Raw genomic sequence first — 12,742 nt, forward strand, 5'->3', positions numbered from 1 at the left:
TAGTAAGTTGATACTAGCCAAAGGTGAAGTTTCAAGAACCACTATCAGGAATTTAGTGATCATCAGAACTCTACAAGTCTTTAGGAAGTTTGGAACATTTAAGTGGTCCTGGAAGCCAAGCCATTGTTCACCCACATACATCTATGTAAACAGCTCAGTGAGTGCTCCTCTTGAATGTATTCTATGAAACAGCCGCAGGTCAGTGTATCAGGAATCTTAGCACAGTTCAGTACCTGTTAGGAAGTGAGAATGAGACGGTGGACTTTTTAAAGATGTCATATCGACGAATGTTTTCACAGTATCACAGTCTTGTGCGGGTTGGAAGGGACCTTAGAGATCATCGAGTCCAACCCCTGGGATTCGAGCCTCCTGTGTAGCAGAGCGGCACTTCTACCACTTGCGCCACAGGGGGGGATTTGAACCCGGGCCTCCAGTGTTGCAAAGTGGCGTCCTTAACCACTGCGCCACTGGAGGCCAGCTTAGAATGCTGAAAGGCTTGAAACTCATTATCTCCTTTAAAACCCTGACAAATATTGTACATGCGATGAAGGATAAGGCCTTGTTTTACACTTCATGTTAATTTTTTTTGCTTTCCTTTTAGAGCCCCTTCTGCTTTTAAGGGCTGCAAAAGCAAAACAGCTTCATAGCTGCTCAAACTTGCAGAGAAGTTATTTATTAGGTGCTATTTCAGACTCTGAGCTTGGACAGGCTGTGCTATAATATTAGCCTCCAAATTAGTTAGTAGTGCTGCTGAAGGATGTTTTCCAACATCTGTTTTTAGCACTGTTAGAATGGATCTTGGAGTATGTGTTATTTAAGTACTTTTTGAATGGGGCCATACTGGAGATGAACTGCGGCGATATTGCATGTGGATCAGAAAACACGTTGTAGATGCCTATCACTGAAAGAAGTACCACATGCAAAAGCAGATGGATGCTGCTGAGCCTGATGCTTAAATAGCAGTATGGTACAGCAGGCAATCAGAAGTGTTGTAAAGATAACTTTAAAGAACACAGATCTAAGGCAGAGACCTGCTCACCACATATTAAGAGAAATGATTTGAAGTCATCAGATTTGAATTTAGTCAGAGCTGCTGTACATCATGTCAGGACCTAGTCTACAACTTGCTGAATGTTTAAATGGCAAATCCATCCTAAATGCAGATACAGAGACAAGTTTATATCCTACTTCTCGATGTGTTCCAAAGTAGCATGAAAGCTGCCATTTTGGGACTGTTAACTATTTAAAACTGTGACTATACTTCCTCCTTTCTCTGTTTAGCCAAAATAGTTGGCCATTTAAATGAGATTGTCTCCCAGTAGTCATCTGTCATCTGGAGGTTGTTGCAGAGCAGAAAGCTCATGCTTACATAGGCAAAATGGAGCTCGCTCCAGTTTACAGTTTAATTAGTTTGAACTTGACCCAGTGAAGTTGCCTGAAAATCCTAGGATCTACTCAGACAAAGATGTGTATTTTGTTTACGTTGCTGTGATATCCTGTACCTTTCCATATGTTCACAAACTCTTCCAACAAAGAACAGTAAGAAACATATACTGCAGTGATATGGACCTTGTACTATAAATACACCATTACAGTGGCATCACAGCTATCTATAAGCATGTCTGTATTCAGGTATTATATTGTCACCAAAAGTTGATATTTTTCCCATTTTTCCTCAGTGAAAATTGTTTCATGAGATAATTCCACTCACATGGAATGAGAAGATGACTGTTTATATGATACTAAAGCTAGTCCTGAGTTAGCTGATCTTCTTTAACATCTGTGATGTCACTCAGCACATAATTTACCTAAAACTTTATCCCCTTGTAGAACTTTAACAAAAATAAGTGCATCAAGAAGTATTCTCTAGAAGTCAAGATTTAACTTGACAGCTGAGGAAACTCCATAAAGCACATGTTCTTCTAGCTTTTCACTGCAGTCATTTCTGGTGGAAATTGTTATTTCTGATGGAAATATCAGAATCAGACTGAGAGAGCAAGCGTGGTTTGAGGATGCATGCTCACATCGAAACAGCACATCTATATTGTGGTCTCCCTTTTTTTCTTCTGTAGACTTTCACCATGCTGTAAAGCTTTTCAGTAAGAGACCTTAGGTGTGTTTTGCAGTTGGACTAGATGATCTTGTAGGTCCTTTCCAACTTTGTGATTCTATGATTCTTCACGGATGCTTGCAAACCCATCAACTGCCACTTTGGAGCTCGAAGCAATGATTTCCAGAGTAAATGTATGAATGTTAGCAGCTAGTGCGAAAGAAACAGAATTTCCAGTTGAAAGCTATCACAAATGCATACCCTCTGTGTATTGCACACAGATGTGTTGTATAACACATTTTTTTGACCGGTGGGTTACACAAACAAAGTGTGTGACAAGTGACTGAAATGTGAAACGTGTACTTGGGTGATTCACTCCATAATTCACAGATTAGTATACTTTTAAGTACAATATCCCTTCTCAGAAAGTCTCATTGTGTGAGCAATATGAAACAGTACTTACTGCCTTGCCTGTCATGGTTATTTGCCTTGTCTCATTTGAGGTCTTTATTACAGGCTTTTAGCAACTACCTAGCTCAAGATAGTGTTTCCCTTTTTAGAACGGGACATAGCACAACACTTCATTGGATTCCTCTTTTATTTTTACCCTTCAGAACTGCTAAAACTTCAAAGAGCCAAATTCAAAGGCCAATGATGTAACTATGGAAAGTACTGTTAGAAGCAAGTACAACAAAACCTTAGGGAAGTTTATTTCAGAACTAAAACTTCCCACATGTCAGGTGAAGCTGATGGGTGTATTCAGAAAGGGGACTTCGCAATTGCAGCACCCAGAACTCATCTTTATCATGCCTTTCCAGGTAGTAGTTGTATGTGTGGCTGTGAAGGAGAAACTCAGATAATTATGAGTTAAAGACAGTTAAGTCTTAATTTGAATTTGAAAGTTTAAAATTGTGCTTCAGGTATTTCCTTAAAAGTATTCAAAGTAAAGATCAGAGCCTATACCTATGGAGAGCTTCCATGATACCCAAACTAGTGAGTAATTCCAAGCAACTTAACAATCAGATTTTGGAATGCTTTGCTAGTATATGAAATTGAATGGGCTTGGGACTGTTTTCTTCTAGGCTTGTGAAGACTGTAAACAAAGAGTCAGAGTCACCAGGATGCTGCTCTTTATGCTTTCTTTTTTTTTCCCCAGTTGTTTTGAAATCAAACTCTTTTAACAAGTGTTCCCAAATGTAATTCTTCCTGACACTAAAGTGTTCAACTAGTTGAAAATACCTCATAATCTTCATCTAAACCAAAAACTTAGAAAATGTTCACAGAGTTGTTAACATGGTGATTTCATTACCTCTAATAAGAGAAACAAGAAAGTTAGAGGAAAGAAAATGCTATTACTGACCTTCCTTGTGGATGGGCAAAACATGTTGTAGAGTATTTATGTACCAAAATCATTGAATGACACATAAACCAGATGCTAAGATTAAAACTTAAAACTAGCAAAGATTTGTGTGTATGCTTAAAATTACATATTTGAATAATGTATTGATTGTGCTTAGTTATTAGAAAGCCTTTACAGAATAGATACAGGCTCCTTAAAAAATAATTCAGAGATATAAAGGAAAGATACCACATAACTATGTTTGGCTCTAAAACAGCAATTAGTTTAGCTGCCAAAATCACACATAAGTTCTCTGTTCCACATCATGTGTTTGGAGTTTTACCTTATAAAGTTGTTAGGACTACAACAAATTTCCTCTGAGGAATGCCTCCATTTGTGGAGGTGTGAATTTTATCTGTGGTAAATAATGTGTATAGTCTGCCATTTATCAATAATTATAAATAATACTTGTTGATGGTAACACATTTTTGTGTTGTTATTTTCCAGATGGGAGTGGCTGTAGTGGATTCATCTGTTGCAGGTTTGGGTGGCTGTCCCTATGCAAAAGGTGCTACTGGAAATGTGGCGACAGAGGATGTGATATACATGCTTAATGGTCTTGGGATCAATACAGTAAGTTATCTTTACTTTGTATTTAAGACTTTAAGGCATACTGAACAATGATGCTATGCAGTAAAATACTGGGAGCAAATGGTAGTTTTTGCCAAGTCACTGTTTTAACATGGCTTGTCACAATATGAATGATGTTCATGAGCAATATAGAACAGAATTGTATTTGACAGAGATTTGAATAACCACTATTTCCTTACCTGGAGACATGAGTAGCATATTGAACTTAGACTTAGACTTTGAGGGTCAAGTTCAAAAGAGAGCATAGTAGGAGCTGACAAAACTGAATGCATGTGGCTTGCATTTAAACCACTTGAAGAGCTATGATGTCTGCCATACAAAGGTCTAAATTACAAGGAAATGTTTGTCTATGGAAGTTCAGTGTGGCATTCTTTCTAACAGAGTTGCCTGACATAATAGGGTCATGGAACTTCTTTCTGAAATGAACATCCCCTTAGCACTGCAAAATCATATTCTGTGTCTTACAGAGTTCACTGTAATGATCACTGGCTTTCGTATACTTCTGAGGGAGTTCTGGTTAGATGTCAGATACCTGCAGAAAAGTTTTAATCTCAAGTGTCTGTTGTACAAGTGGACTCAGTTTTGAATTTTTGAATTGTTCATAGATGATCTGGGGTGACTTTTTTTCATGAAGGAGGTGCACATTCTTTTAAAATAACAGTTATTTAAAATAGGAGGAGAAACCATGCATTTTAGTTTACATTGCCGTTTACATTGCACTTTTAGTTTACATTGCACTGTTTAAATTTAGTCTTTCAGAATATTCTTTCTCTGGAAAAAATACCCACTGGCTTTTCTGACTGACTCCCAGCAAAAGGAATCAATTGAAGAAAAATACCTAATTGAAAGTAATGTACCTTGTTCCAGTCTGGTTGATAAGATTTACTGGTCTATAAGTTATTTGGAATCTAGCTTATCCTAAAGGCTAATGCCAAATCCCATGAAGATAAATATCTCATCCTCAAATATTTAGTGCTCTTTTTTTGATTTTAAATTATGAAATAGCAAAGCACAGTGCTTTGCTTCTTGACTCTTTTCTGGCCCATTTAAAAGAGAGTGGTTTACTAGATGAGAGACAAATCGATGGATGTAGACAGAGTCTCAAAATTCTTATTTTAGTATATGAGCTTTGGTCTTTGCAGTCTCGGTTGGTTTTGGTACCATGGCCATTTCTGTAAAATAGTCATTGAAAAAAAAAATCTATTGATATGTCCCTTTTCATATAATGGCTTAAAAATGAAATTATAATTGCTAATGATGCTCATTTGGAAGGAGCTTCTTCTCTTGTTCCTTTCAGCGATGCACTAAAGCACTCATTTTGTTGACTAAAGTCATGTAAAGTGACAGCCAAAGGATGGGTGGTAGTTAAGTGCATGTTACTGTGTTCAAATTGACTAGATGCATCAGAGTAATAATAAATATTTGCTATATACTGTTCTGCACAGTGCCTAATCAAGAAATGATACATCAAATGAATGTTGAGAAGGATGAACGTGAAATTTGCAGCATAGTTTATCTACAAACTGATTGGCTGTACCATAGTAAATGGACAAAAATAATGACATGGATCATTCGTGTTCATGAAACTTCCTCATGAAGGGGAGTAGAGGGGCAGGTGGTGAACCACTTTCTGTTGACCAGCAATAGAACCTGAGGGAAAGGCATGGAACTGCATTATGGGAGGTTCAGACTGGATATAAGAGGTTCTTCACTGAGGGGTGATCAGGCACTGGAACATCCTCCTCAGGGCAGTAGACATGGCACCAAGATTGATGGAGTTCAAGGGGCATTTGAATAATGCTCACAGATGCCTGGCCTGATTTTTGGGTGGTCCTTTTGTGGAGCCAGGAGTTGGATTCAGTGATCCCTATGGATCCCTTCCAACTCAGGACATTCTATGATTCTGAACTTTATCGGGACCCTGTATATTTTATAAAGACAATTTCTATATGGTTCCTGTCTGATTATAGTAAACAGTGCTTACAATGCCTTTGAAATTTTGTTAGCAAACAATAAGCCTTTCTGAGAAGCGACTAAATACTGTTACCCTCACATCCCGACAATGAAACTGAAGTTCCTACAGATAATAGACTTGGTATTTATGAGTGTTGAATGAGAACCAATTAATTGAACTCAGCAGGAGTTAAAGACCTGTGCTTTATGGTAGATGCTTTTCTGTAAGTAACTCATTTGTGTTTATAGATGCAATTGGAGAAAGCTGGAGAAACATGGTAACAAGTAATAATTCTGTATATAAGAAATGGCTACCAAGTACACCTGAGTATGTGTCTGTGCATCTATCTGAAGACATTATTTTGACTCAACAACCTTATAATATCTGTCACTGCTCTTTTGCTTCACACATCTGTGAGCATTGCTTTTAGATGCTGGGATTTGTGCCTTCATAACCCATTTGGGTCCATGCCACATAAGAATGATCATCTAAAAGGCAGATACGTTTGTGTTCCATTTAGTGAATGTGAAATGTAAATATGCTCTTTCTCAACATATATCATGCTATACAGCGTTACTGTGCTGAAAATGTGATTTTTGTATAGGTTTGGTTTCTTATTTTGACATCTTACATAACCTAACCACCAAGTATGTCTATGGTGGGACGTACCTTGCTTCTTCCTAGTAAAAAGCACAGATACTCTAAGAATTTTGAGACAGTTATATACAATAGTACCCTACAAACTAAAGCTGAGTAATGACCAATGAAGTATAAACAGAATGAGCTGAAATTACCCTTGTTATAACTCTTTAAAAATGAACCATAAGCCTAAGTTTACTGTAGAACATGGAAATAAGTCCTAGAGCTTTTAAAAATTCTGTGCAACTAAATGAGGTCTTGGTATAAACTTCAGTACAGTATTATGAGAATGTCTTTCTGGTGGAATAAGGCTTTCACTCCAGTGCTGACTGACACACTACTCTCAGTTCTGTGTAGCTACTCAGTATATTGGCAGTTGAAAGTCTTGTTATGCATCCCTTCTATTGGCTTTACTGGTTTCTAATTCCCAGCCTTCAGAGCAAAAGCTTGAATCACTTACATGATCTAACTCTAAAACTTCAAGTGTATATGAGTCACTCAAGAGACCATTTAGCTAGGACCGATCAAGCAGCTGCAAGATTTTGCTCAGTTGTGTTACCAGTGTAAACTGTAATTTTGCATTGAGGGGAACTTTTTCAGGAAGGTTTTATTCGTTCAAGAGAATGCAGAATCCTGTTTCTCACTGATGTTGGTTGCCAATACATTTCCTCCATTTTCATGAAATGCAGATGGAATATTTACGAGCATCAAGCTTTTTAGCTCTTGATGTAGTGTAGTACATATTTAGACAATGTATTTTTCTTCCAACTTCCAGTTGTTATTCCAGTTCTTTATTCCAGATTCTTCAGAATTTGAAATTTATTACTATAGTATTTGGTTCACTACCATTAGAGTAAGAGATCACCCTTATAATGGTAGAACTTCCCGCCAATGGGAAGCTGTGACTGTTGTGCAAGTCACCACAACTTTACTGACCTCCATTAGTGACTTCTGATATGAGTCAGACCCTTTACAAAAATTAGACCCCAGAGCAAAATAAGATGACATTTAAGCATTTTCAGTGTGTGTGCATTTATTGTTATTAATGACTTTTACCTCCATTTTTCAGGGAGTCAATCTTTTTACCGTGATGGAAGCTGGAAACTTCATCTGTACAGCTTTGAACAAGAAAACGAACTCAAAGGTTGCACAAGCTTCCTTCAATACTGGAGCTATCAAGTAAATGGATTTTCTTTGTGGATTAATTATATTTGTCATCTACCTTGACCAAGAATGCATATATCAAAAAAGCAAATATAAGAAAACCATTTCTGCAAAGAACTAAAATAGAGCCCAGATATAACTTTCTGTTATGGAAAGAGTTTCCTTACTGTGGTGTCTTGTTGAAAATTGTCTTATAAGCATGAAATAAAAGACTGTCACAGATAACGCTATGCTTGGTAATTATACAGGTGAGAACACTGTATAAACAGCAGGCCATTTTACCATGCTTTAAATCAAATTTTGTTTTTTGTTTTTTTCAGTTGAATTGGTTGGATACTGTGGATACATAGTTAACTTTTAATTAAGATGACTTTTAGAGTAGTACAAATATTTGCAGTAGTTTATGAGAGCCCACATTGTGTGTGGTCATTCTCTTATGTGTTTTATTTATCTGAATCTATATTTTTCATTTGTCAACTCAGTTCTGTTATGAACACAGAGCCAAATCTGAATTCACCGTAAGAAATTTTTAGCAATAGCACTTTTGTTATTGTGTTTTGTATAACATCTGTTAAGTATACGGATAACTTTATCTTGTTCCAAGACTTTATGGTTAATGGCAGCCTTCCAGATCCTCCAAATCTAATGCAAATTTTCTTATTTATTACATATGTTAAATTTGTTGTAGTTGCTTTTTTTCTTTTTTTTTTTTTTTTTTTTTTGTCAACTGTATTAGAAACTAATAACGTGAAGCAATTAAAAGCCAACAAGATTTTCACCTGTTATTCAGGATAGTAGTGATATGACAAAAATTTTGTCTGTGGTCTCAGTCAACAACATGACTTTTTCTTCTATAGTTTGAGTTGACAATTTCAATTAATTTTTGAGGATAGTACTACCCATTTGGACTTATTTACACAGGGAGAAGCACTGATACTATTTCTCTGTGCTCTTGTGTTGGTGATACTTTACTTTTAGATGACTTAGTTCAGCAATATGCTAGTGAACTGCATTGTCATACTTAGACCCATAACTGACAAATGCAAAGAAAAGCCTTATATTTATAAGCAGTTCAAATGCTCCATGAAAATATCATCAATTTTCAATCTGAAACATCAGTACTGTCACTGATTTTGTGCAGAATCTTATCTGTTATCAGAATTCTATGTGCACTTAGCTTTTTTATACATTTTTTCTGAAAAATAATCTGGTAACGTGGCAGTCCAAAGCCCGGGACTATGGTCCACACAATGTGGAAGTTTGGAAAAAGGTAAGATGAAAGAGTCTGAAAGATAACATGTAAAAAAGGAAAAGGCTGAATCATATTTGTTTGGAGCTCAAATCTGCCAGGTTAACATTGAATATTAGCTTGCCTCTGAAATTCTGAAGTGAATTTTTTTTTAAATATTTTAGCCACTGCTGGATTTTAGAATTGTCACAGCTTAACAAAATCAAACTTGGCATGCCATGTAGCTCAAAGATATCAATTTAATATAATCCTTTTATCCTTTTATCTGGTTTATGCTTTAGTGATATTCAAGACCAATATAAGCTGTGTTTTTAAAACTCTTCTCCATAGAGTAAGAATAAAAAAATAAACAAAGAAATATTTGTAGGTGAGACAGAATGTATCTTGCCTATCCGGAATACAGAATTGCACCCCTCCTTGTGGCATCCAGTAGGAAGACCTGCAAGTACCCTTAAGGATATGGATTCCATGATCTGCTTGATCTGCTCTGGATGCATAGTTGAATCACCTCAACAAATGTTCTGTCCTCATTTTCCTGTGTTTCAGTGGGGTCTTTGTGATCTAGCAACCATTATGGCTCATCATGAACTTTAATAAAACTGCTTCTGGAATGTCTTAGTGTGTATTGCACTGTAGGCTTTTCAGCAACCAGGCTGCTTGGTTTAGAGTTCAAAGTCTCTGAACTCTCCCTGTGCACTGAAACAGGGTACCTGTTACACTGTGGGGATGAAAAACTTAAAATGCCACAGTTCTTTACAGGTTTTGCTTTAGAAACTACTTGGGAGCTTATGAAGAGTCTTAAATGCAAGTCTTTTGCTCTTTAATGATGTGAGCATTGGAAAAGATGAGCAATCACATCTGGAGCCTGTACTTTACCCACATGTTCATCTTCTCAACCACATAGTGAGTTATAGTAATCCAGGGTGGAGGTCACAGGCATATAGATTGTTTGTCAAGATTGTTTTAAAGTAGAAAGAAACATAGAGCCAGATTAAAAAATAATGAATGCTTATGTGCCAAAACTGCCACCTGGGATGAATTTAAGCCTGGGTCCAGGTGAGCAATCTCAGCAAAATCCCTATTTGCTTATGGTGTGACTGAGAATCATTAGACATGTCATGTTCCTGCTGCTAAAGTTTCTTGGGCACATAGTGTTCTGCTGCTTGCTTTCTGGGGCTGGCATTGCTTTGACTGTGCAGAACATTTTAATGCCTACTCTTTGCCTTCAGAAAATAGACATATATCAACCTTAACATCAAGGGCTAATCTGGTTGTTACTCACATTGATAACACTGAGTTCAGCACAGAATAATAAAACAGACTACATCCCTTCAAAAATATGTCAAAAGCAGCATGCATTGTGATGATGCTACTGCTTTCCAGCAGTTGTTGTGGCCATCTAAATCCTTATGCTACCATTCAAAGTGATTGACCACCAGTGGCTGCTCTTCTAGTCCCTATCAGTGTCTCCCATTGAGTTCACTTCACCCCGAAGTAACTCTGCTTGTGGAAGGCTTGAATGCAGAGTTTTTCTGTTGTGCAGCCCTATTCCCTATTTGTAACCCTATTATTATGACATTAAAAAACATATGGATTTGTTGAATAATGTTAAGAAAAATAGTGTGCCCCAGTGGCGCAGTGGTTAAAGACGCCGCCTTGCAACACTGGGGCCTGGAGTTCGAATCCCCCCTGTGGTGCAAGTGGTAGAAGTGCCGCTCTGCTACACAGAGGCTCGAATCCCGGGGGCTGGACTCGATGATCTCTAAGGTCCCTTCCAACCCGCACGAAACTATGAAACTATGAAACTATGAAAAAGCAACAGAGTGCTGAATATCACGATCACACAATTAGAATGTGGGGACATGCTGCCTCTCTCTGTCTGTTTTGGTGACGCTCCTCTATAAACACTGAAAAGGGGAGAGCATAAACCCTGGCATCCTGCAGAGGAGAGAAGGAGTGCACTCTGACTGCTCTCTGCAAGTCTTACCAGAGCCAAATTAGATGTTCCAGTATATTTATTTCTGTTCTTTGAAAACTGTCTTCTGTGGTTCACTGTAATATTACAAAGATATTCTGGAACAACATGGAGATCGTTTTACTTATGCCAGGGCCATGGCGTGTGTAACTGGAGTATCCAGGGCAGTCTTTGGTCAGTGGCCTGCTCTGAGCCTGTGAAGGTTTGACAGATGACCTATGTTGCAATGCTGAACTTTCTTTAATTCTTCCACAGTAGTTTTTCTTCTTTCCACATTGTTGACCATAGCTAAAAAGTCGAATACTGGCTCTTGGAAGGTCAAGATACTTTATTCTAAAAGCATGGCTTGTACGTGTTTCTGTAGAACTTGATTGCTTCCACTAGTAATGGGTGTAATTGTTCTTCACTGGACAACATTGTCTTGAATCCCTTACATGGGCAGTGCTAATGTCTTCCAGCAGCAGTTTGCTTTGTAGTTGCAGCTTTTATGTGTTTGGGCAACTTGGCTCTGGACCAGCACTTTAATGTTTTATTTTCATGTGTAACCAGAGTTTATGGGACAAAGAAGTGAATACTCTGGTCTTGTGAATAAGTCCAGAGAAGCTTCAGCTAATTTTCCTTTCTTAATAGCATCATTTCAGTTCATAAAACTTTTACTATCGAAATAAGGAGTCACAGAATGAAGACCACAAATCTGTGAGGTAAGACTCCCATGTTTGGGATCAGCACTGTTGAAATGAAATGTTGTTTATCCAGGGGTTTAGTGTGAGTGTAGGAGATATGCCTGTTTTTTCACAGAGTTACTTTTAAGTGGTGGAAATATTGCTTAAAAACCATGCTAAATATCCGAAAATTAGGATTTCCTGGCACCGAGTTTTATATGGTTTCTCAGACTGCCATAACTTCTTTTTAAAAAATAAAATATCATTCTGCTCATATACTAACTGTTTCTCTAGATCCAAAATGTATGCAGAAGTGAATAAATATAGAGAACTGAACACACTTCCTTTCAGTTCTTGTTGATAAATCTTTTTCTGTTAAGGTGCATTTCTGAACATTATTTTTCTCTAAGGTTCTTCTCTGACACCGTGTTGTCCTTCAATGTTACAGTGTCACTGCAGGCAGAAGGAGTAAAGCCAAAGTCAACTTAGTTCCCCCAAGCTATTGTAGGAATGGTGGTGCGTTTGTTAAGGAATCAACACATACCCTCTTGCCTATATCCATTTGTGATTTTGCAATGTGTGATGTTAAAGATGAAACAAAATCTCTCTCGGTGTTTATTAAAACTGATACGCTCATCTCTTATGCCAGATTCAGCAGCTCTTATTAAGCAACTCACACGTATGGCATTAGCAAATATAAGCTGTCCCTCTGACATGTTTTCCTGTGTTGACTTTTCTGCCTCGTAATCTATTTGAAGTACATTTTCTTGGAATCACCTCTTTATCAGTTGTCCCAGTGTGCTTTTATAGATGACAAATCTCTTCTAAGTAACTAGGAAAACATCTTTTTCCCTCCATTAAATAAACATTAAAAATGACAGGCAGTAATGGAGGTACAAGCTGAAAAATTCAATGAGGCTTCATCCAGCTTTTGATGTTCCCCCTCAAAGTAAAAATCTCTGCCCTGTAAGTGATGTCAGAGATACTCTGTGTAGCTCATGGGAGGTGGAACAGCTTCAGTATATGGTCTGAAATGTCATTATGTTGGCTGGAAAGTAT

At 37.5% G+C, this 12,742-nt stretch overlaps 1 protein-coding gene across 5 annotated transcripts in view; it reads left to right on the forward strand.

Annotated features, from left to right (window-relative positions):
* HMGCLL1 (3-hydroxy-3-methylglutaryl-CoA lyase like 1) overlaps positions 1 to 12,742 on the forward strand; it is a 94,833-nt gene that overhangs the window by 61,592 nt on the left and 20,499 nt on the right. For 3 of the 5 annotated variants that reach the window (XM_015859229.3, XM_085543847.1, XM_085543846.1), the window contains exons 8-9: positions 3,897 to 4,022; positions 7,703 to 7,812. In XM_015859229.3, the coding sequence (XP_015714715.2) occupies positions 3,897 to 4,022; positions 7,703 to 7,812 (236 nt within the window). Of the gene's footprint in view, positions 1 to 3,896; positions 4,023 to 7,702; positions 8,023 to 9,413; positions 9,662 to 12,742 lie in introns of those variants that run through there. The other 2 variants (XM_085543848.1, XM_015859228.3) reach the window with 2 other exon arrangements.

Source organism: Coturnix japonica, chromosome 3, assembly GCF_054131305.1.
Source record: "Coturnix japonica strain WE chromosome 3, WE-NBRP24, whole genome shotgun sequence".
Lineage (NCBI taxonomy): Eukaryota > Metazoa > Chordata > Aves > Galliformes > Phasianidae > Coturnix > Coturnix japonica.